We start from the raw sequence: 26,207 nt of genomic DNA on the forward strand, positions 1-26,207 counted from the left end.
TCATGCCAAAATTTTCACTTTATATTTATCACCACTTATTTGCAGTGTAAAGTGAAAGAGTTATATAAGATCTTTTTTTTTCTTCTTCAAGAAGATAATCATAGCTTACTGCAGCCTTGATCTCGAAAGATTCAAGCAGGCTTCCCACCTTAGCACCCCGGATAGCTGGGACCACAGGCACATGCCACAATACCCAGCTAATTTTTTAAAAAAGATTTTTTCTTGTAGAGATGAAGTCTTACTGTGTTGCTTAGGCTCATCTCAAACTCCTGGACTCAAGCAATCCTCTTATCTAGGCCTCCCAAAGTGCTTGGATTATAGGCATGAGCCACTATGCTTGGCCAGATCTATTATTTTTTTTTTTAAAGCAGTCTTTCTGCCACTGTGCGCTTTTCTATAGCTGATTATTTTGATGTTTTAATGTCTAGATTATGTGCTTTTATATGTCCCTTTGTTGATTCTTCTCTCCCACCCCCAACTCTTTGATCCCTGTTGTGTTCCCCTTGTGGAAAATGAAGATTTTGCATTCTAACCTTACCCCACCCTGTTCACCTACTGAACACATACTGTTACGTACTTACCGTCTTCCCAGTGATGATCAGCACGCAGGGTTTATTGTATCATCAACATCTAAATATCATTTACACTAAGCCATGTAGGAACATTTCCTTTCTCACACGTTTTTGCTTTTCCTGAATTTTAAATTCCTTTTTGAATTTAAAATTCAAAATAAAGTACGGAAAGTTTTCCGTACTTTCCCATGAACTTACTCAAACTCCACACTCCTTACTAATTGTCATCATCTTTTCTCAAGCTGTCTACATGCATTTGCTTCATCTTCCTGAAGAAATGAGGCCTCTGGATGGTTGTTCATTGCGCCTGGTTATACTGCTTTAGCCTTGGGATTTGCTTCAGTCTTTTTAGTTTCCCTTTTCTAGATTTCACGTCATCTTTCTTGGTTTCTTTTGGTGGAATATTTTTTCTTGAATCTAAGGAAAAGTATGAGATTTTAATAATTTAAAATTTATTTTTTCAAAATTTAGATGTCTGAAAACGTATCGTACCACCTTGATACTTACTTGACAGATTGGCGAATATAGAGTTCTGGGTTGGGAATTACTTTCCTTCAGAATTTTGAAGAATTACAATAGTGTCTTCCATCTTTCAACATTGGCACCGTTCCTATTTCTGATTTATTCCTTGATAGGGTGACTAGCTGGTTTTGCTTTCTCTGGATCTGGGGCATTCTGAAGACTCAGGACTTACAGCTCTAAAACCAGGATAGTCCTAGGCAAACTGGGACTGTTGGTTACCCTGTACTTGTTTCTTTTCTCTTTCTTGATTTTCTGTTGAGTGCTTGTCCTCTTAAATGGTCTTGATCTTACTGTTTGACATTGCTTTCCTTTTTTGTTCTGTTTCTGGTAGATTTCTACTTCATCTTCCAACTGTTCTCTTGAATTGCTTTTTTTCCCCATGTTTGCCATCTTTTATTTCCAAGAGGTGATTTTGTTTTCATTTCCTTGTGTATAGAATCATGTGTTTGGTTTATGATTGCATTTCTTTTTTGATGACATTAATGGTGAGTTTTCTTTGCCTGTGTGATCTCAAGTATTTTTTGTGTGTGGGGGGGGCTTGAATTTTGGATTGGTTTTGTCTTTCATGCTAGGAACTTTCCTCATATTCTGGTAATTCTGGTAATTCCTGGTTGTCTCCTCATACTCAAGTATAATTCGAGACCAAAAGTCTAATTTGTAAGCTCTGAGTACATAAGTGAGGTTTGACCGAGATTCATTGTTTAGTGATCTGGTTGGGTCATTTTGTTGTAAACTTCCTCTTATCATTATTGTTAGATCTTTTTTCCTTTAGCTGGTAAAATTCCACAGAGAAGATTGTTTCAAACTCCTGCCTTAAGGTGAAACCTTAAGTTCCTGAGTTCTGGGAGCCGAGTGGGAGAAGAGGCCTCAGACAGAGGCAGGATAATGTATATTGTCAGACAGTATGTCCGTACTCGATTCCCTTCTCTCCCTCTTATTTTTGGTATAGTGTACCTATTTGTACTGTGTACTTTAGTCAAGAATTTCTATATTCTATACTTCCTATCGGGGAACCCGCCCCCAATAGTTAACGTGGGTTCTTTTCTATTTCCCTCAGCGTCTCGGCTGGTTTGAGAAATAAAGGGAAAGAGTACAAAAGAGAGAAATTTTAAAGCTGGGTGTCCAGGGGAGACATCACATGTCGGCAGGTTCCGTGATACTCCCCGAGGCGTAAAACCAGCAAGCTTTTATTAGCGATTTTCAAAAGGGGACAGAGCGTATGAATAGGGTGTGGGTCACAGAGATCACATGCTTCACAAGGTAATAAAATATCACAAAGCGAGTGGAGGCAGGGCGAGATCACAGGACCACAGGATGGGGCAAAACTAAAATTGCTGATGAAGTTTCGGACATGCGTTGTCATTGATAACATCTTATCAGGAGACATGGTTTGAGAGCAGCCAACCTGTCTGACCAAAATTTATTAGGCCGGAATTTCCTCGTCCTAATAAGCCTGGGAGCACTACAGGAGACCAAGGCTTATTTCATCCCTTCAGCTTCGACCGTAAAAGACAGCGGCCTCCAAAGGGGCCGTTTATAGACCTACCCTCAGGACGTGTTCTCTTTCTCAGGGATGTTGCTTGCTGAGAAAAAGAATTCAGCGATATTTCTCCTATTTCCTTTTGAAAGAAGAGAAATATGGCTCTGTTCCGTCTAGTAGCTCACCAGCAGTCAGAGTTTAAAGTCTTATCTCCCTTGTTCCCTGAACACTGCTGTTATCCTGTTCTTTTTTCAAGGTGCCCAGATTTCATATTGTTCAAACACACATGCTCTACAAATAATTTGTGCAGTTAACGCAATCACACAGGGTCCTGAGGCGACAAACATCCTCCTCAGTTTTTGAAATGACGGGATTAAGAGATTAAAGTAAAGACAGGCATAGGAAATCACAAGGGTATTGATTGGGGAAGTGATAAGTGTCCATGAAATCGTCACAATTTATGTTCTTCTGGCATGGCTTCAGCTGCTCCCTCCATTCGGGGTCCCTGACTTCCTGCAACACTTCCTAAAGAATATAGGTCTTGTTTTTTGCTGTAACCAGGAGAGGAATGGTTACCCAGCTGTACAAGTGTGGGAGGGGATCTGGGGATCTGATGCCTTGTAAGCAACCTATCAGCCAATCTTCAGTTTTAATCCCAACGCTGCCCTAGAGGTATCTGGCATCATCAGATCCTGAGCCTTTTTGGGTTTCTCTGGTGTCAGTTTAATTGGTAGTTAATCTCAGCTTTCTTCTTTCAGTTTTCTGGACTTCCCAGTGCATTTAGCCTGGCATTTCTGGTTTTCATCTCCTAAAATTGTATTGTAATGATAGTGTCCTCCATTCTTCTCATCCTTGTAGATTTATGTCTCAGATTGTTTTAATGCTGTATTAGTGGCATTTCATGTGGAGACAGAAGTGAGTGCATGTGTGTTAAATCTTCTGTCTTTACCCAGAAGGGAGACACTTCGCTAGGCACATGCAAAGTGTGATCTCGCTGTACATGACAGTAGGCATTACTTTTTGAGTGCCTGTTATGTGCCAGGCTCTCTAAAATATACATTTGATGTCCATTCAATTTCATCTTCGGAGTGACAGAACAAGGTAATAGTTGTGGAGAAACAAAAGTGCATTATTTGTCTAAACACTTTGTAGTAGACTGGTTTCCTTTCAAATAACTATAAATTACATCATTTGTGATGGCTAGATATGGATGTACCCTAATTAAGTATAGCTTTGTGATTTACACAACTATTTCCTTGTTAAGTCAATGGTTATATTCTTTTTAGATATTGACATATATTTTGAAATTGCACTTAGAAATATATGAATTTAATTCCCACCAGTCATGTAAAAGTGCCAAAGTGTTCACATCCTCATTAAATAATAACTGTTTTCTTGCAATTTTAATTACCATATTGTTTTATTTAACTATTCCCTATTACTGGGCATCTAGCTCCTTTCTAGTTACTCCTTATTATAAATAATGCTTAGATGAATACTGTTGGACATTTCCAATATTTGTAATTCATATTGACGAATCAGTGCATGAAATGGCTGTGCATTGACTAGGAAATAAAATTTGCTTTAAAATTGCATTTGGGATTTATCTCATTATCTGCAAAATCTGTCTTATTACTGAGTTATTTTAAAATAAAAGTCTGATTCCTTTCTATAACCTCATAGATTACTTTTCATTTTTTGAATTTATTTTTACCAAAGTAACCGTTAATATAGTTACATGGGCATACCTTGGAGATGTTATGCACTCAGTTCCCAGCCACCACAATAAAATTAAAATCACAGTAAAGTGAGTTCCATGAATTTTTTTGTTTCCCAATGCACATAAAAGTTGTGCTTACACTATACTGTAATCTAGTAAGCATGCAATAACATTGTGTCAAAAAAAAAATATGTACATGGCTTAGTTAAAATGCTTTATTGCTAAAAATTGCTAATGATCATTTGAGTCTTAGCGGGTCATAATCTTTTTGCTGGTGGATGGTCTTGTCTCAGTGTTGATAGATGCTGACTGACCAGGGTGGTGGTTGCTGAAAGTTGGTGTGATTGTGGCAGTTTCAGAACAATGAAGTTTGCATCGTTGATTGACTTCTGCTTCCACGAAAGATTTCAATAGAGCATGGGATGCTGTTTGATAGCATTTTATCTATAGTAGAACTTCTTTGAGAATTGGAGTCAATTTTTTTCCAACCCTGCTGCTGCTGGTGCTTTATCACTAAGTTTATGTATATTTTAAATCCTTTCTAGTCATTTCAGTGATGTCCACAGCATCTTTCCATGAGTAAATTCCATCTCAAGACAATAACCACCTTTTTTAAAAAAAGGGTCTGGATATGTCACCCAGGCTGGAACGCAGTGGTGTGATCAAGCTCACTGCTCAAGCAATCCTTCTTCCTCCGCTTTCTGAGCAGCTGGGACTACAGGCTTGTGTGACCACACCCAGCTAATTTTTTTTCTTTTTTTCTTAATTTTCTGTAGAAACTATGCTGCCCAGGCTGGTCTCAAACTCCCGGCCTCCAGCAGTCCTCCTGCCTCTGTATTCTGAACTGCTGGGCTTACAGATGTGAGCCGCTGCACCCAGCCAGGCATTTGTGTTTTAAAGATCTATCAGAGTCTGCCCTGCTATGCCTATAAATGTAAATTACTTGTAGCAATTTTTTTGATATCTACCCTTGTTTAAGATATTAATTTGTATACTATATTAAAATATAAAGAGGTTTTATTTATTTTGTTCTGGAGAGTTTTAACTAGTTTTTGAAATCTGGGTGAATTCTTACGTGTTTTTTTTTTTTTCCCCTCAAAGTCTGGGTCAGTAACCATTTCCTTTAAATGGCCATATAGTAACTATTTTAGGCCTTGCTGACCACATACAATCTTTGCCACATATTCTTCATTTATTATGACTCTCTGGAATGTATAAACCATTCATAGCTTGAGAGGCTCAGGTTGCCAGTCAAATTTGTCCCACAGGCTGCTGTTTGTCAACACCTGCTCTAGACTAAAAATGCTAATAATGACTTTTGGTCTGAATTTTGGGATTAGTGGTGGATATTCAACCAAAATTAAATGGAAATGCAAATCTGTTCACATGATGGGTAAAGCCAAGAGAATGCCTAGCTTCAGGCTTGGCTGGATCCAGAGGCCATATGAAGATAGCACTGACAGTCTCACATCTTGTGACCTCCCTGAGACTCTCCCTTTACAGTAAAAGAGGATTATATCTATTCATTTATATATCAACATTTAAGGAAGTCCCTGATTTCCTTGGGTTATATACCTGTCCTTGAATCAGTCAGTATGCTGGAGGAGAGAAAAGGGGGATGATGGTGAGGATTGGTGTTTAACCCTCTTGTGTAGTAGTAGGAATGTGTTGGAAAAGACATTTCCAATGGTACCACATGGAGAAGAGGTAGGAGATAGCTCTCCAGAGAACTTTAAAAATAAATAAGCAGTGCGCTCAGAAAAAGAGTTTCTGTACATTAAAAATAGGTATGTGTACTTGATCTTCTAAAGTCACTTTAAAATGCATATGTAAGTTGGAAGATAACACTAATTATTTGAATGGAATAATTATTTATGGAATGAAGATCTTAAATCAGCTTCCCTCACCTCTTCGTCCCTGCCTGATTTTTATATAGCCTTATCAAATATATTGACATTGCTGTTTGCTTTGACTTCTTATATAACAGAAGGAATCTTGAAGAAGCTGGAAGGTTTACTTACTTGATTGTTAGAATACTTCATCTTGGTGGAGGAGACTACATTTTCATAATAAGACTGTGTAATAGGTCTGATATGTGTATGTCAGATTACCATATGAAAGATTAACATGCCTTTAACATAGATCATGTAAGAATGGAAGATAGCATAAAAACATGACAGTGAATATTTATTATTCAGTCGTCTATTTCTAGTTTTTAAGTAACATAACATATCTCGGAGTAAAAGCCATTCCAGTATTGGTAGTGACCTACCTTTGGTGACTCCTTTTAAGTAGGCAGACATATTACTTGAGCTCATTTCTCCTGCAAAATGATGAGATTGGAGTCATTTAATAATAGTCTAATGTAATGAGAAATACATTTTAAAATTTATAAAATTTCAAGTAGACAAGGAAAGTAAATCTTGTAAATAGGAAGTACTCCAAAGCATCTTAACTATTCTTACATAAGAGTCCAGTAAGTAAAATATCTAAGGTCATTGTCACTCCTCAATCTGATTCTCTTACAATGTTGTTTTAAAAATTCAAAGCTTGCAACTGGATACATACAGTTTTAATTATATCACATTTCAAAAGCCAAACCTTGCAAATTGCCGCTGCTTTGAAAGACTGAAACCTTGAACTTTGAATAAATCAGTTTTTTTTTTAAATTAGGAATACATGTTTTTTTTTTTTTTTTTTTCTTTATTTTCCTCCGTCCCTTCATTTTCTTCCTTTTCTTTCACAAGGTCTTGCTTTGTCACCCAGGCTGGAGTGCAGTGGTGTGATCTGTGGCCTTGGACTCCTGGGCTTAAAGGATCCTCCCGTGTCAGCTTCCTAAGTCGCTGGAACTATAGACATGTGTCACCATGCCCACCTAATTTATTTTTATTTATTTATTTATTTTTTGTAGAGACACAGGGTCTTACAGTGTTGTTGATACTGGTCTCAAACTCCTGGGCTCACCCATTCCTCCAGCCTCAGCCTCCCAAATTGCTGGGATTGCCGGCATGAGCCACAATAGCCAGCCTGTGTTTTTTGTTTGTTGTTTTGGTTTGGTTTTCTTGTGAAGACAAGATCTACGTTGCCCAGGCTGGTCTCAAACTCTTAGGCCTCAAATGATCCTCCGGCCTTGGCCTCCCAAAGTGCTGGGATTACAGACATGAGCCACCATGCTCAGCCTGTTTTTGTTTGTTTGTTTTATAGACACGTCTATATTAGAGAACAGAACAATTAGGATTTTTAGGCAGACAATACTAACTGCCAGTTTAATCTTTATCCAGAAGTTTAAAGATTATAGGAACAAGGGCATATATTCGTATACCAATATAATAAGGGGAAGAATTTTGAGGAAAAGAGTGCATCTACATTTATGCCTAACTTCATTACACAAAACTTTTGGGGATAAGAGTATATTAATCTGACCAGTGACATTCTTGTTGAGTGGCATCATAAAGGTAAGCGATAAATGTAGTTTTGCTGCATCACAGAGCCTGGGAAAGAGGGGAGAGAGAGAGAGTGTGTGTGTGTGTGTGTATCTATGTATATGTGTTTTAATTGGTGTTCGGTAGGTTTACACTTAACTGTGTGCTCTCCTCTATTTAAATACTCCTTGCTTGATCAGCAGAATACAAGGAAATTTCAGTTCTACAAAATACTGTATTTTTATACGGACAGTTCTAAAGTTTTTTGTTTAGAACCAGTAAAGCAAAATTTTAACAACTTGCGAGATGCATGTTAAGATGTATTCTTAATATACTCTGTTTTGCTTGCTTCAAGATGAGCTTTGGATTTGTGTAGTTGGCCAGCTTATGCACCTTTAATGTCAATAAATGTTCTTGTATTTGAAAAATAGGAATCATCTAACTTTATATCTGAAAGTATTTTTGAAAAATAGTCTTAAGTGTAAGAATAGTATGTTCTAGCATAGTCAGTTTGCTAAATGGCCAAAAGAAGGGTAATCTATCTTTATCTTCTACAAAGTGATCTTCCTCAACTGCTTCAAACTGGAACTTTGCTTTCTCCATGAATGTCTCTGCCATTTCTGATGTTCTGAAAATGTTTCAGACTTTTGGAAGAATAATCCATAAAAGGAATTTATATAGTCCTTCCAAAGTTTGACTTGGTTTGTTGAAATATGCTGAGAAGTTACCAGTTATCAGTTTTCACTGCATAAGTTGTGTTGCCCTGTTCAAGTGTTTTGGGCAGAGATAGAGATGTGAAAGCTAGTATGGTCTATCCTGGGTTCTGATTCTGTTGCAAGTAATGATAACCTCTTTTCCACTAGAAAGTATTAGACATAGCAGCTCTTTTACTGTGAGATTGTCTTTCAGACCACAACGTGTTTAAGGTAATCTCTCCTACTTTATCAGGAGTGGAGTTACGACAGTCTCACAGTCGTTTTATGATCGTGGCATGATTATGACAGCCATTAAAAGTGTTTTTCTATCTAGTCTGTTGTTTTGGTTCTTCCCTTCCCTACTTCTCTGCAACTTAGTATGGTCCTCTTAAAGCTTGCCACCAAGAATGGATAAGCATTGTGGAACATTTACTGGCAAGAATATCACTCAGCAATGAAAAGGAATGAGTTACTAATATTTGTAAGAAAATGGAATTCATTTCCAAAGCAGTGTATTCTTCTATTTATATGAAATTCTAAAATAGGCACAATAGCAACAGAAAACAGATCAGTCATTGACAAGGGCCTTATGAAAGAGAGAGACAGAGAGATTGGGAGAGAGGATTACCTACAAGGATCAGGAAGGACCTTTTTAGAGTAATGGAAATGTTCTGTGTCTTAATGATGATGCTGGTTATATAGGTAAATACATTTGTCAAACTTGTTGAACCACTCACAATAAGTATATTATTATCACATTTAAGTTATAGTTGAAGACAGTGTAAAAGAAAGTTAAACAGTGAAGTCTCTTTTAGGACATGAATACTGAAAGAGTAAAATAAAGTTTGATTAAAAGTAAAGGTGAGTACATCACCTTACAGCAGTGTAGCCCACAGTACATTAGTTTGAATATTTTATTTTTAATGTCGCTAAATAGATGCAAAAGTGTGTGCTACTGTCTATTGCTGTATAATGGTATGTATAGAGATATTTTAGTATTACTTGAATGAAGTACTAAGACTAATGACAAGAATACAGGGTTTTTTAAAGTGCTTTGTTATAAGCAAAAACACTGTTTTTTGGTGTGTTTTAATATAATGTGCATTTGTGTTTTTTTCTCTCTATACATTTGTAAGTCTACTTTAACTTAGTCACACAAATCCAATGGAAAAGCAAGTGTAAAATTTAATACTTTCTGAAATACTATTTTTAAATAATTTATGAATTTTTAAAATACTAAATGTGATGCAAATTAGCCGAATGTATTACCAAGCTAGCTCCCTAGATCTGTTCTCATGCCCTGTCTCTTAGGTGACCAGATTGTGTGCCCTGACAAAGACAGCATAGGATGTCAAGCATATGATTATATCAAGTAATTCTGGCAATACGCTATGTAGAAAACCAATCTAAAAATAGGATTGAAATTTTAGAAACTCTTAAGCCAATCATCTTTTCCCAATTAAAGTTTCATTCTTTGATTCTTTTAAGTCAGCTTCACTTGTTTAGATAATCTTTCACAGAAGTTATTTAGAAAAAGGCCCAAAAGATACAGTTTAGATGTCTAAAAGGTAATGCCTGTCCAAACATAGATTTTATCCTTAAAACTTCTGTTTCATGTTCACAGATTCTTGAAGAAGTTTGATTTTTCACTTAGCAACTCTCCTTTTAAGTCTGCTATAAAGACCATCCCAAGTTGAATGAGCTGAAGTTTTGAGTGTAAAAGATCAAGAAAATGTCTAGAATCCTTTTACTGTTTCTCTCCCAGATCTTTTACTGCTGCTTTTTCCCAATCAAAGGAGTAAAGAATTAGTTTTTCCCCTTTAAAACAATGAAATCAGCAAAATTAAAACTTCCTGAAAAGAAGCAAGTGACCAGGACCAATTGTATAATTAGTCTCAGAAAAAATTAACAGATATTTAAGATAATGCTGAGTTCTCATGGAAATATGGTAACTTTGGAGACTGTTCACTATTGGAGGTCTTTGTTTAGATTGAGCATACTGCCTAGTATGTCATTTATGGTAACATTGTGAGGATTGGGCAAGGGTGAATGCTGTCTTGGCTTTCTTACTGTTCATAAAATAGTAATAAACTTTACTTAATTGATACACTGTTTTTGAGCCTATTGACCTGTAAAGGCATTAGTTTAGCTTCCAGAATACTGTGAAAAGTGTACTTAATTGGCTCTTCCCCCTAATTATACAGTCTTTTTTATAAATCATACTTCCTAATAACCTTCAGTCCAAGTGCATGTACCTTTCTGATGGGTGGTATAACTCATTTAGTTCTCTCATACCTTATTGATGAGCCTTATATAAACTAACTGAAATAGGACAATATAAGAACAGTGTAACAAAATTGATAAACTTCATGGCGTTTAGTAAATTCTTGAAATACATGGTATATACAAAAAAACTCACCTTTGTTAGTGGAGAAGAGTTAGCAGATGAGAAAAGAACTTTGAAAGAGGAGAGATAGGCAGGACTCTGGGAATAGCTTGGGTCAAGGTTGGGCCCAAGTGAGAAGACCGATCCTCAACTGGAGGGCCAAGTACCATTAACTTTTTCATTATGAATAGGCTCTGGAAATAAAGCTAGCAATACTGCTGGAGAAGTTATGAAAAGAATCTGTCGAGTTTTGAACATGATGACCTGAAGAATTTTATAATTTTTAATTAATGATAATTTCTCATTATAAAATTACACTTTTCCATTTTCCATGGATAGGTTTAAGAAAATCTACGAAGAAGCGCAGTGAATCTCCACCTGCTGAGCTCCCCAGTTTGAGGCGGAGCACACGCCAAAAGACCACGGGCTCCTGTGCTAGTACCAGGTAATTTGGTTTTTTTCGTTTATAGTGAGTTCATTTGTCTTCTGTTGCTTAGTTTCAGCTTTCATCAAAATCCTTAACTCCATAGGTTGTTTTTTGTTTTGTTTTGTTTTGTTTTGAGATGGAGTCTCGCTCTGTCGCCCAGGCTGGAGTGCAGTGGCCGGATCTCAGCTCACTGCAAGCTCCGCCTCCCGGGTTTACGCCATTCTTCTGCCTCAGCCTCCCGAGTAGCTGGGACTACAGGCGCCCGCCACTTCGCCCGGCTAGTTCTTTGTATTTTTTAATAGAGACGGGGTTTCACCGTGTTAGCCAGGATGGTCTCCATCTCCTGACCTCGTGATCCGCCCATCTCGGCCTCCCAAAGTGCTGGGATTACAGGCTTGAGCCACCGCGCCCGGCCTTGTTTTTGTTTTTTGACAGTCTTGCTCTTGTCACCCAGGCTGGAGTGCAGTGGCACGATCTTGGCTCACTGCAACCTGCACCTCCCAGTTTCAGGAGATTCTTCTGCCTCAGCCTCCCGAGTAGCCGTGATTATGGGTGTCTGCCACCCCACCCAGCTAATTTTTGTATTTTTAGTAGAGATAGGGTTTCACCATGTTGGCCAGGCTGGTCTCCCACCTCCCAGCCTCAAGTGATCCACCCGCCTTAGCCTCTCACAGTGCTGGGACTACAGGCGTGAGCCACTGTGCCCGACGATTTTTAAAAAATTATTTATTTATTTTTTTTACTTAAGTAAAGACATATTCTAACATAACTGGCGTTATCTTTGTGAATTTCTCTGCAATATTTATTTACATGTTTTTATTAAGTTTTAATCATTCTATTTCTTGACGATACTTTTATCCTCTACTTTTCCTTTGTTGTTGTGCTATTTTCACAATGCTGTTGACAGTAGCAGGACCTTTGGCTGTTTACAGAATTCTAGTCTGTCAAATATACTTCCAGTGAGCATCTTTATGCAGATTTGGATTGTTTTTAAAAGGTAGTTAAGTTTCCCAGTAGTGTGATTAATGAATCAAAAAGGATGCCTGTTCTAATGGTTGTACTGTTGCCTAACTGGTTTCTAAAAGTGTTAGAACTAGTTACTAAGTTTAATGAATGGAGGGGGAAATGTACTTCATTTTATATTATATCACCTTACTCTCAAGAAAAAGTGTAGGTATTACGTGTGTTCTCTCACATCTCCAATTCTAGCTTCTGTAGATCTCTTTTTCAAAACAACTATCTTTGATGTGATACAGTTAATATTTCACATAACTTTGTTAATTGATTGAGAATCTTAGCCTAAAAGTAAAAATCTTTTTCCTGCAACTTCCTCTCAGCTTTTCAGGCTTGGTCAGTTGGTCAGGTGCCATTCCACGGCTCGTTATTCAGTAGCTATATATGAGTTCTCTGTCTGTGTATAGTCATGCCACTTTTTTTTTTTTTTTTTTTTTTTTTTTGAGACGGAGTCTTGCTCTGTCGCCCGGGCTGGAGTGCAGTGGCCGGATCTCAGCTCACTGCAAGCTCCGCCTCCCGGGTTCACGCCATTCTCCTGCCTCAGCCTCTCGAGTAGCTGGGACTACAGGCGCCCGCCAGGTCGCCCGGCTAGTTTTTTGTATTTTAGTAGAGACGGGTTTCACCATGTTAGCCAGGATGGTCTTGATCTCCTGACCTCGTGATCCGCCCGTCTCGGCCTCCCAAAGTGCTGGGATTACAGGCTTGAGCCACCGCGCCCGGCCAGTCATGCCACTTTTAATGAGGAGGACACGTTCTGAGATATGTGTCATTAGGTGATTTTGCCGTGCAAACGTCATGGAGAACACTTAAAACACAAACCTAGATAGTATAGCTTACTACACATCTAGGCCATGTGGTAGCCTGTTGCTCCTAGGCCACAAACCTGTAAAACGTGTTACCTTACAGAATACTGTAGACAAGTGTAACACAATGGCAAGCATTTATGCATCTAAACATATCTAAATGTAGAAAAAGTACAGTAAAAATGCAGTATTAATTATCTTGCAGGACCACGGTCATACATATGGTTTGTCCTTGACAGAAACAACATTATGCAGCACAGAACTGTAGCTTGTTCCCTCTAGTAAATGCATGCAAACTAGTGATGGCATGGGGGAATGATTTTAGTTTACCTTTTCCCACTCAGGTTAGCAGAGGGGTCTTTCCACTTCTTTTGGTTCTTATCTAAGATAACCTATTTTCTCTGCTCTTGGTGGTGTGACAGTAGTGACATAAGTAAACAGTAAAACTTGGTGCCTATAAATCATGAAAAGATAGCCTTGCCACCTGAAATCTTTTCCACCTGTTTTTAAATTTTTTTGATTGTTTAAAATACCTGGATTTAATACACCTGTTTGCTTTTGAGGTTGCATAGCAACTTTTCTGAGGATTTCTGAAGAAACTTCTTAATTTTCCAGAGTTTTTAATCCTATTTTGGGCCAAATTTTGAATCTTAATTACTCAAGGTTTAGTCTGAGATGCAAACTGAATTTATTGTGTCTGAAAATTAATTTTAAGCCGTATGCGAAGTCAGGTAATCTAGTGTTATAATTGTCTTGCTTGCCCTGCTGTTCTCTGCAACCACCTCTCCTTCTACTCACGATAGTTAGTGCGTGTGAAATTACCCACTGTAGGTTTGATCATGCTGTGCACAGGCCGTCTCATCTAGCCACCTGCTTGAAGTGCTTTTCATGGCAAATCTTTTCTGAATTAGTTGAGATTCTGCTTACGTTTAGTGCCTTGGTCACCTACTAACGGTGTCCTTGTTTCTCTTTAGAGTAGCACTCCTTGAGGGCAGCCACCCTATGTATCCAAAGTGATCAGTCCAGTGTGCTGGTGGAGATTAGATCTTAAATGAGTGAATTTGAATCCCACTAATTTGTAGCTTTGTAAAATGGGTTGGGAAATGAGCTGTTTCCTTGTGAAAGAAAGATGAGTTAAGCAAATTTCTGTGTAGGGAAGCTTTTTCTGTAATGAGAATAAACTCTTCCATTGCTCTTAGGTAAGCAGAGCCTTCATTTGTAGGTCAGTGGTGCCTGCTTCTCTCACGTCACTGTAGTGTGACTTTAATCTAAAACATGTCTTTACTAATAGGCTTCTGCCTTTCTTAAGATAATTTGGGGAGCTTTGTTTAAATGCTATCAAGTTTAAATAATTTGGGGGGAAGTATTTTTGCTTCTCTCCGGTTTGCTTACTGATTTTGCTATTAAAGGAGAAAAAAAGGTTTATCATCAATAAAATGTAATTTTCTTTAGGAGAAATAAGTGGTCATTCTTTTTCCATAATTTATTCTGTCTCTGTCCTAAATGAATGTCTTTCCCAAATGTTATCTGTATTTATTAATAGTATTAAATCCATAACTTAAAGAATGGAGTTATTCATTATTTGGATGGTTATTTTTGTATGATTTAGGTAATCTAGAACATAGAGGCTGGGAATTTTTTTCCCACCTCCTTCTCCCTTCCTCGCATTCTCAGTGTTAATCTGCAGTTCTTTTGTATGAATTTTTTTGTTTTGTTTTTGTTGCCCAAGATGGAGTGCAGTGGCATGATCTCGGCTGACTGCAACCTTCGCCTCCCAGGTTCGAACAATTCTCTTGTCTTGGCCTCCCAAGTAGCTGGGACGACAGGTGCACGCCACTACACCCAGCTAATTTTTGCATTTTTAGTAGAGACAGGGTTTCATGATATTGGTCAGGCTGGTCTTGAACTCCTGAGCTCAGGTGATACACCTGCCCGGCCTCCCAAAGTGCTGGGATTACAGGTGTGAGCCACTGCACCCAGCCAGTATTAATATATTAATCCACTATTTACCCTGGGAATGATGCTGTATTTTAAATGAATTGAATTTTCTCTGCAGGAAGAGTCACTTTTCTCTTTAGTTGGAAGTGTTTTAAAAATCATTTCTGTTTCTAAGGATGACAACAGCTCCCAGTAACACAAAAGCTTGTATTGTAAATGCAGTATAACTTGGAAGAATTTTAAATATACAAAGTCTTGGTTGTTATACATGGTGATTTTCTGCACTTACTTTTATTTAAAAAGAGGATGAAGAAGAAACTGGCTTTGTGCTCCATGAATTTGAGCTTTGTGTTGTCTATACATTGCTCCTGGTTCACTGGTAATGCTGCCCATGATGACATTTTTCTGTTGTAGTCGGCGAGGCTCTGGCCTGGGCAAAAGAGGAGCAGCTGAAGCTCGTCGACAGGAGAAAATGGCAGACCCTGAAAGCAACCAGGAGGCAGTGAATTCTTCAGCTGCTCGGACGGATGAAGCTCCCCAAGGAGCTGCGGGTAGGTAGATTGGTACTTCTTAGCTTTAAAATGCATTTCTGTCTTTTACAGATTTGATGGGTGGAGGGAGGGAAGTATGCTAGGTGTTACTATCATATAAACTTCTTGTTCTGTTTTGTTTTACTTTACCAGTTTGACATTTTGATTAGTTGGAAATGGTTGCCATTTTAAAATTCTCATCCTAATTTGCACTAATTACGTTCAAAAGGCTTTTAGGAAGAAGTAAACTCTGTTTAACCTTTTTATATATTGACTAGTGTGTATAACTGCCCATTGCTTTTTATATATTGACTAGTGTGTATAACTGCCCATTGATTGAAAGAATTTAAATTCATAGTAAAAATATAAGGATATAGTTTAAATTGCTTCACACACATATAAATTTTAATTTAGAATTTTATCGTCAATAGAAAAAGCCCTAAAATGCGAGTATTCAGTTTGAACCTTAGCTATAAGAATAGTATTTATATTGCTATGGGCTTCTCATTTTTTTTTTTTTTTTTTTGAGACGGAATCTCGCTCTGTCGCCCAGGCTGGAGTGCAGTGGCCGGATCTCAGCTCACTGCAAGCTCCGCCTCCTGGGTTTACGCCATTCTCGTGCATCAGCCTCCCAAGTAACTGGCACTACAGGTGCCTGCCACCTTGCCCGGCTAGTTTTTTGTGTTTTTTAGTAGAGATGGGGTTTCACCATGTTAGCCAGGATGGTCTCGATCTCCTGACCTCGTGATCCGCCCGTCTCGGCCTCCCAAAGTGCTCGGATTACAGGCTTGAGCCACCCCACCTGCCAGGCTTCTCGTTTTTATTCTTGATATATTAGAAGCACAAAAATTAAGACTTTTCTCTCAGCTTTAAATATGTACCCATTACCTATACCAAAACAAGGCTAATACTTCAACTATTAATTCTGGCTGATGGATATCAAAATATAGTTTGTATTGACGTTTCTCAGTGACGTGAACAACAGATAAAGAATGTTAAAATCAATCACTATAGGCTTATATGTATGAGCCTTACATCAGATGATACAGGTTTAGATGTGGACATATACTTCATTTTGAACAAAGATATTTCAGATACTATTGTTTACTATTAGTATACGTTGTCATTTTCTTTAATGTCTGTGGTTGGTCATGTCATAGTTTGCCGGGAAGGTTGCGGTTTACCCACTACTTCTGTCTTCTTGTTCTGTCTAGCTTAGCATTTTTTAAACCACTACACTTTCTTAGTTTTATATGATAAATTATGTGGTGGGAGAGGAGTTTTTTCCCATATTGGTTTTCCTAGTTTTTCTGAAGGTTTAAATGGTAGATACTTGCTTGGAAAGTCCATTTCATTGCAACTCATTAAAACTGGTTGTGACTCAGTCTATCCCAGTGTTGTATGCTCCTTCCCAGTCTTTTAATGTTTATTCGAAGCCTGAATGTGGAAATGGGGCAGTTCCCAAATGGGTAACAGAAAAGGAGCTGCAAGCTATTAATGTAGACTTACTACAGTAATTATTATAACTAATATTTATACAGTGTGTACCACATTGCAGTCCAGCCATAGTATTAAGTACTTTACATATATTCTCTTTCAATATTTCAAACAATGTACTGAGGTATGAGTGCTCTTATTACCATTTTATAAGTGAGGAGAAACGGAGACAAACATTGCTTATGCCCGCTCAGGGTTACAAGCTGTGATGTGTGACTTCCCAAAGCCAGGCATATTTGTAACATCATTGTTGTCTAATACAGTTACAAGAGTTTATATAATTTATACGAATATATAATTGAAGGCTGGAATGGGAATGGGCTGTAAAATTTTGTTCCCCTATTTATTTACCTAAGAGGATAAAAGCATACAGAAATCAGGCTCATCCAACTGCCTTTCTAAGCACTTTCAGGCATTCCGTTGTCATTTATGTTTGAAATTACAGTGTGATACAGGTGTTTCCCAAACTGTGCATTGTAACTGGTGATAAAAAAATACATGTGGCATGTACATTTGTGTTAGAGGACTGACTTCATTACGTTTTGGAGGATAGATCTCTTATGAGTTATAGGAATTTGCTGACTCATGAAAGTATTTATGGGGAAATAAGCTAATTATTTAGCAGCTTTACATTAAGTTCTTCATGGTAATGTGTTTTAGCTTCTGCATGTGTAAAATGGGAATGTAAAAGAAAATACAAACCTAAATTAGTATGGTGTATAGGTTCGTGGACTTAGGGCTCCTTTTGACAAGTAAACGTTTTCAGATAGTACTTATATAGTCGATATAAGACTCCGTTGAAAACGTTTATTTCGAAATAATGTCGTTATTCTTTTAAAAAGCCCAACCACATTAGCTCTTCATGTAAGAAATGCTAGCCTTTGAAGTTGAAAGTTAAGTGTTTGCTACACTTTCCCAAGAGTCAGAGGCAGACTCCTGTGTATTCTTTTTTTTTTTTTTTTCTTTTTTTCTTTCTTATTTTGAGGATAAGTTTCTCTCTGTTGCCCAGGCTGGAGTGCAGTGTTGCAATCTCAGCTCACTGCAGTCTCTGCCTCCTGGATCTGAGTGATTCTCTTGCCTCAGCCTCCTAAGTAGTTGGGACTACAGGCACCCGCCACCACGCCTGGCTAATTTTTGTATTTTTAGTACAGGCTAATTTAGTTTCACCATGTTGGCCAGGCTGCGCTCCAACTCCTGACCTCAAGTGATTTCCCCACCTTGACCTCCCAAAGTGCTGGGATTACAGGCGTGAGCCTCCACACCTGGTCTCCTGTGCATTCTTAGTTTTGGACATAATCAGAACTGTATAGACCTTTATAGTGTTGATAAAGTCTTGCAAATGCTAGGGGTACTAAAGTAAGAAATGAAGTTTTTTTCTTTATTCTTGTAGAATAATGTCACTCCATTTTGCATTGGGTAGCTTTATAGTTTCAGAAGAAATGATCAGGATTAGATCACATAAAGTAGTATTCCAATTTTGTTAACTTTGCATCTGTTGGTTAAAGTATAAAAACTTGTCACTCCGTAATAGAATATTTGTATTCTGATTTAGACAATATCCTTCTCCATTGTTTTCACTTGTGTGTATTATAAAACTGTCTTACACGGTACTGTGAAGATATTTTAAGACTAAACAGGAGAAATATCTGTTGAAAATCTGGCATTGGATTTTATCTATTGATAGTTACATTTGTATATTTGACTCTGGGAACAAATCTGGCCTATGCCCAAGTAGGTTTGAAGCCTTGACTAAGGAACTGTAGCCAACTCCTGTTGATTAATTACATTTTCGTATCTGCATGACTTTACAGAACAGCCATCTCTATACTCCTAATTAAATTAGCCAGAGGCTTGGCTGGTTTAGGTTTTCTAATTTTGTAAAACATACAAAACTAGTGGGTTTTCTTTTTTTTTTTTTGTAAAACCAAACTCATTTTGTAAAACATACAAAATAGTTTTTATATATGTTTTACAAAATTAGAAAACTTGTAACTCTTATCTGAACTCCCACTTTAGATAACCTAAACTGCTTCATAAAAGGGAACAAAAGCTTAATACTTGCTATCAGAGGTCTAGCAAAAGAATTCTTTTCTTCACAATTAGTTTCCAATTTCTGTCAAAACCAGTACCCTACCCTCTACTGATAATCAGACTTTTGACAGTAGCTCACACCTCTAACCCCAACACTCGGAGGCCGAGGCAGGTGGATCACTTGAGTTCAGGAGTTTGAGATTAGCCTGGGCAACATGGTGAAACCCTGTCTCTACAAAAAAATACAAAACTTAACTAGGCTTGGTGGCATGTGCCTGTGATACCAGCTACTCAGAAGGCGAAGGCGGGAGGATCGCTTGAGCCCTGGAGACGGAAGTTGCAGTGAGCTGTAAATTGCACCACTGTACTTCAGCTTGGTCAAGAGAGCAAGACCCTGTCTCAAAAAATAAAAATAAAAAAGGTTCTGTGGCTCCCCAAAGGTTGGGACCCTGCTATAATAGAACCTTAGCATCTCTTTTAATTATGTTCTTCTGTAGGTTTTATGTTTTGATTAATTGATGTCTTTGTGGCAGTGCAGTTTTGAGATATTCATTATGAAAGTCGTTAGAATAAAATGTTTAAGAAGTAATGTAAGGTAGAAACCTTTAATGGTTGTAGGTCTGGAGAACATTTTAAAGTAAAATCAAGTAGATTCTCTGATCAATAAACTTAAAAACCCAGCAGTACTCTAACAGGTTAGATTTTTGTGTGTGCGTTTTTTAATGTATGGGCTCCAGAGTGTGGTTTAAAAATACCAACTATTTCATTTGTAAAAACTTGGTATTTGCTTCCCACATAGATGGAATAGTCTTAAGATAAGTTTAAGAGCCATTTCAGTTATAATTGTACCTGGTAACAGTATTTGTTAACAGCATTTCCGTATAATGTGAAGAAGCAACTTTATTTGAATTAAAAATCACTGCTAAAGAATATGTTTGAGTCATATAGTTTCTAAGGGTAGAACCTGTGAAGTCAGGCTTCCTGAGTTCAGATCTCCAATCCATAACTAGCTATCTGACATTGGCCAAGTATGCTCAAAGTCACAAAACCTTGGTTTCCTTATGTGCATGATGATTATAATACCTTTTGTACAATTAGGAGGAAACTTAGACAATGCCTATGTATAGTAAGCGTTTCATAAATGCTGCGTACCTGTAAGTAGCATTATAATGTGTGTGTAGTTACTGGTTAATTTCCTTTTTCTTTACCAGAAGTGTGGATTTTGCTCAACCTTTATACAACTTCAGTGTTTCTGGTTAATCTGTCTCTCTGTGGCTCTAAACCTTTGGGAGTGGTGGGGGAGTTTCCAACATTTTTGTAAAAGGTCAGATAGTAAATGTTTTATGCTTTATGTAGTCTCTGTTGCAAGTACTCAATTCTGTAATTACAGTGTGAAAGCAGCTGCAGACCTGTAAATGAATGAGTACAGCTATGTTCTAATAAAATTTTTATTTACAAAACCATGTGGTGGACTGGATTCGGCCTTTGGGCCATATTTTGCTGACCCTGTTCTAAACCATAAGTTTTTCTAAGAATTTTTTTTAATCCCATTAATGAAGTTATATAGAAAATACTTAATGGTGTGTGAAGAGAATGGTAATATGAAAATACAGTCGGTGGCTGGTATTTTGGCATCTTTTTCTTCAGACAAGCTCTTTAAATTCACATATGTTATTCACACATGCCTCTTTAACAATTATGACAAAAATATTCTTCCTGGCTTGCATTCTGTCACAATCTGTGCAGTATATAGGGCTTAAGGTATTGTGGAAGAGCTTATGTAGATCAATCATCTGGGTTAAAAAAAGAAAAGAAAAAGACCCAAAAAACAAACAAAAAGAACCCTCTTTGACCTCAGCAGACATCTAGAGGCACAATTAACTGCTAGTTTTGTAGGACTGTGGTTTTACTTCCTGTTCAGATTCATAATAGACTCTGCCTCCATTAGCTTAGACTGGTTTTTTGTCATTGTTGGTCAGGTTAGTATTTTGATTAATAGTATCCTGAGTCTTAACTCTTCATTTTACTCTAGTTTTGACACTTTAGTTGCCCTTTCATACTTTTGTTTTTAGATAGAGTCTGGCCCTGCCGCTTAGGTTGGAGTGCAGTGGCATGATCATGGCACACTGCAGCCCCTACCTCCTGGGCCCAAGCAGTGCTCTCAACTCAGGCATGCCCAACTCAGTAGCTGGGACTACAAGTCTCACTGTTGCCCAGGCTGGCCTTGAACCCCTGAGCTTAAATGATCCTTCTGCCTTGACCCGCAAAGTGTTGGTATTACAGGCGTGAGCCACCATGTGCAGCCTCCTTCATGCTTCATAGCAGTCATCTGTTAGTTGTAATATCTTTTTGCACTCTTGAAGTTAATGAAAACAGATAAATGATTGTATCAAGACTGTAGTCCGGGAATGAAGCAGACTTAGAAGGCAGACATCTATATACAACATTTCCCCAAATATCAATTTTGCCTTTTATTATTTTGTTACTAATTGGCCATCTGTTAAATAATCACAATTGTTTTAGCAGTATGTTCTTTATTGACTTTCAGAGAGGGGTTCAGGACATCTTAATTAAAGAACAGTTCCAAAGGCACAAAATATTTGTCAAAAGCCATGTATAAATGAAAAACAAGCATGAAAATACTTAATACTAAAATAGTTGAGTTCTCCTTTCGTTCCTGAAAGCTACAGGATAAAGTCTAGAAGAACAGCTGAGTGTACTGTGGCTAGACAAGTTTAATTGCCTTTATTCATTGTAGTCCACAAAACTTTGGTTTTTCTAAGATAAGCCAGACACACTGTGTTTAAGTGCTCCTCTCCTAACCCTCATCTTTCCTCCACCCCAAGCCTCTAGTTCTGTTGCAGGGGCTGTTGGCATGACCACCTCTGGGGAGAGTGAATCAGATGATTCCGAGATGGGACGTTTGCAAGGTAAAAACAGTTACTGAGCCTACAAGAAACCATTACCATGAACTACCTGTTAATACCATACTTTATTGAAATTAATTTAAATTCATTTGACCATAATCTAGCAGTACCTGCACCTCCAAGAAAAAAAAACAAAAAAACTTCTTAGTAGCAATTTCATGATTTGGAATTGGAAGATGAGCTATCTGCCTCTAGATGTTTACTGTTTAACTAGATAAAGCCTTACATACTTATTTTTGTTTAAATTTTTTTTTTTATTGTGGTTGCATGTATAGCTGGTTTCAGTAATAAATAAGTTAAAATCTTGAAAACGGGTACCTTAATATATTTTTGTCTGGAGTCCAGTAGCATTATGAATGCATTTAACCCACTTAGGCCTAGTGTTCCATTATTGGAACGCTAAGGATGTGGGAGTTATTTATATCCTACTGCTCAAGGCCGTTGCCAAGGTCTGACTTTTCACTCATGCAAAAATTTAAAAAATTGCAACCTGCAGCATAAATGGGTTTTAATAAGGTGTTTGCCATGGTTTTTTATCTTCTTGATCATGTTTCAAAAGGAATGTATAGTGTATACACAAATTGTAGTTTTTTAAAATGTTACAAGTGCTTTTACAAAAGCAGCCTAATATTATGTATGGATGGGTATGTATTTTTATCTCAATTGATTTATAACAGATCTCAGTGTGAGGCTTACAATAAAAGTATTATTTATAAATCATTTTTGATTGCTTTTAAGTTCCTGAGGGAACATACAAGTATCTCTAGGACTTGGACTCTCAGGAACACATAGTTTTTGTTTGATTGTTTTGAGACCGAGTCTTACTTTGTTGCCCAGGCTGGAGTGCAATGGCACGATCTTAGCTCACTGCAAACTCCGCCGCCCGTGTTCAAACCATTCTGCTTCAGCCTCCTGAGTAGCTAGGATTACAGGTCCCCGCCACTGCGCCTGGCTAATTTTTGTATTTTTAGTAGAGACGGGCTTTCATCATGTTGGCCAGGCTGGTCTTGGACTTCTGACCTAGGTGATCCATCTCGGCCTCCCAAAGTCCTGGGATTACAGGTTTGAGCCACTATGCCTGGCCTATTTTGTTTTGTTTTCACATTTTGGAACTAATTAAAATCATATACTGTTTTCATATGGTTTTATAGGATCTGATGACCAATAACTGATTGGGAAATAGTGTCATACAGAAAACAGAGCAAGGGTGCTTAACATATTAGCTCTTCAAAATAGTCAAAATATTTACCTTAGGTTTTTCTTGAAATATTTTACACATTCCTGTTGGCACTGATTTAATATATTAGGGTGGTCTTGAAAGTTTGCAGCTTCTCTTAATAGTTCAGAAAGCAAAGTAACATTGACTGAATCAGTTAAGTGAGATGAATCAGTTACTTGAAATTTTCAGATAGATCAGTTGCATAAAGTCATCTTAGTTGTTCACTCTGCCCTTCTTTTCTCTCTAGCTTTGTTAGAGGCAAGGGGTCTTCCCCCTCACCTGTTTGGTCCTCTTGGTCCTCGGATGTCACAGCTTTTCCATAGAACAATTGGAAGCGGAGCTAGTAAGTAAAAATGTTCCTTCCCTGAAACCTCTCAATAATTAGCCAACTGCTATTTTTACTTGTAACCTATTGATCGAAGTATTAAGAAGTTTTCATCATCTTTAACCCATTTTAAAAGAAGGCTTGTGCACATTCACACCTTAAGTACAATTTTCATTGCAGAATTACCCAGATTTTATAGCGAGATTGATTCTGTTTGTTTGAACAAAATAAGAATAAAGAATCTCAAACAATTGCATTGGTAATTATGGCACCTGATGGCATGTTTTGCATAGATTTGAATCTTGAGTTTGTCATAATGATGTATTTGTCAAGGTGAGAGGATAAAACATTAAACAGTTTGCTAGCTGAATTTTTTATAGCTTTAAATATTTAGACATAAGGTTCTCATGTGTACTGTTTTTTTAAATTTTTTTTTTTTGAGACGGAGTCTTGCACTGTTGTCCAGGCTGGAGTGCAGTGGCGTGATCTCAGCTTACTGCAACTTCCACCTCTCGGGTCCAAACAATCCTCCCGCCTCAGCCTCCTGAGTAGCTGGGATTATAGGTGTGTACCACCAAGCCCGGCTAATTTTTGTATTTTTAGTAGAGATGGGGTTTCACTGTGTTGGATGGCTGATCTGGAACTCCTGACCTCAGGGAATCCACCCACCTTGGCCTCCCAAAGTGCTGGGATTACAGGCGTGAGCCACTGTGCCTGGTCTGTTTCCTTGAATTGGGATCAAAATATGATTTATACATTGTAATCAGGTAATGTTTCTTAAGATTTTTGTTTTTTTAAGAGAAATTTGATTTTATTTATCACTGGGGAGAAGCCTGGAAAGGAGAAAAAAAAAAAAAAACTGTTGCGGGGGGTCCCTAAGGGTATTGATTTTGAGATACCTGAAACCTGTATTTAACATCAACCTTTACACATGAACTTAATGTAAACTGTAAACTAGAGCCAGAGTCAAAAACAATACCACACCTTTGTGCCCATGGCCCAGCTTCAGTGGTGCCTACTTCATATCTAACCTTTATCTCTAGCCTCATTCACATCCTTCTTCCCATATTAGTTTGAAATGAATCCCAGGCATTATATACAGTCATGTGCTGCATAATGATGTTTCATTCAACAACAGATCGCACACATTACATCAGTCCCACAAGGTTATAATGGAGCTGAAAAATTCCCATCATCTAGCTAATATACAGTACACATTTTTAAACCATACTTCGATCATTTAGAGCCAGAGGTGTCCAGTCTTTTTGCTTCCCTAGGTCACATTGGAAGAAGAATTGTTATAATAACACTAATAATAGCTGATGAACTTTAAAAAAGTCACAAAAAAATCTTATAATATTTTAAGAAATTTTACGCATTTTTGTTGGGCTGCATTCAAAGCCATCCTGGGCCACGCATTGAACAAGCTTGGTTTAGAATGTACTCCTTCTACATACTAAAGAAGAACATGAACTGTAAACCTTAGTAGTAGGTGTTCCAGAAGAAAGCGTTGTTGCCACAGGAGATGACAGCTTCATGCCTATCATCGCCCCTGAAGACCTCCAGTGGGACATAAGATGTGGAGGTAGAACATAATGATATTGATGATCTTCACCCTGTACAGGCCTAGGTTAATGGTCATGTTTGTGTCTAAATGTTTTAAAAAACTGTTTAATAACTAAAGAAAAAAAATGAATTTTCAAAATAGGAAAAAGCTTATATGGATATAAAGAAAGAAAATGTTTTATACAGTTGTACATTGTGTTTGTGTTTTAAGCTAGTTAATACTACAAAACTGTCAAAGTTAAAAAAAGTTTATGAAGGTAAAAAGTTACAGGAAGCTAAGGTTAGTTTCTTCTTTCTTTCTTTCTTTCTTTCTTTCTTTTTTTTTTTTTTTTTTGATGGAGTCTTGCTCTGTCTCCCAGGCTGGAGTGCAGCGGTGCAATCTCGGCTCACTGTATCCGCCTCCTCCCAGGTTCAAGCAATTCTCCTGCCTCAGCCTCCCGAGTATCTGGGACTACAGGCACCCGCCACCACGCCTGGCTAATTTTTTGTATTTTTAGTAGAGACAGGGTTTCACTGTGTTAGCCAGGATGTTCTCGATCTCCTGGCCTTGTGATTTGCCCACCTCAGCATCGCAAAGTGCTCGGATTACAGGCGTGAGCCACAGTGCCTGTCCGGTTAATTTCTTCAAGATATTTCTTATAAATTTAGTATACATAAATATACAGTTTATAGAATTTATAGTAGTGTATAATCTAGGCTTTCACATTCACTCACCACCCACTCTCCCAGAGAAACTTCCATTCCTGTTAAGCTCCATTCATGGTAAATGCCCTATACAGACGTACCATTTTTTAATCTTTTATATCATATTTTTATTGTACCTCTTCTATGTGTAGATATAGTAACATATACAAATACTCATTACAACTGCCTATAGTATTCAGTAAAGTCACATGTCGTACAGGTTTCTAGCCTAGGAGCAAGGGGTTAAACTCTGTACCATCTTGGTTTAAGTATACTCTATGATGTTTGCATGACAAAATAGGCTAACGCATTTCTCAGAACATATCCCATTTGTTAAGTGACGCCTAATTTTATTCTATAAACATTTCATCATGTGGTTCAAGATAATGCTCCTCAAAACACACAGTCACATTATCACATTTAAAAAATAAACCAGCAATTTCTTTTTT

General features: G+C 37.6%; 1 protein-coding gene across 1 annotated transcript in view; it reads left to right on the top strand.

Annotated features, from left to right (window-relative positions):
• The window catches only part of TRIP12 (thyroid hormone receptor interactor 12), a 155,802-nt gene that overhangs the window by 69,827 nt on the left and 59,768 nt on the right, over positions 1-26,207 (top strand). Inside the window, exons 5-8 of the mRNA XM_017895324.1 lie at positions 11,137-11,242; positions 15,394-15,530; positions 21,884-21,967; positions 23,431-23,526. Of these exons, the coding sequence (XP_017750813.1) occupies positions 11,137-11,242; positions 15,394-15,530; positions 21,884-21,967; positions 23,431-23,526 (423 nt within the window). The remainder of the gene's footprint in view (positions 1-11,136; positions 11,243-15,393; positions 15,531-21,883; positions 21,968-23,430; positions 23,527-26,207) is intronic.

The sequence above is a fragment of the Rhinopithecus bieti genome, unplaced genomic scaffold (genome assembly GCF_001698545.2).
Source record: "Rhinopithecus bieti isolate Rb0 unplaced genomic scaffold, ASM169854v2 scaffold_24306, whole genome shotgun sequence".
In the NCBI taxonomy this organism is placed as follows: domain Eukaryota; kingdom Metazoa; phylum Chordata; class Mammalia; order Primates; family Cercopithecidae; genus Rhinopithecus; species Rhinopithecus bieti.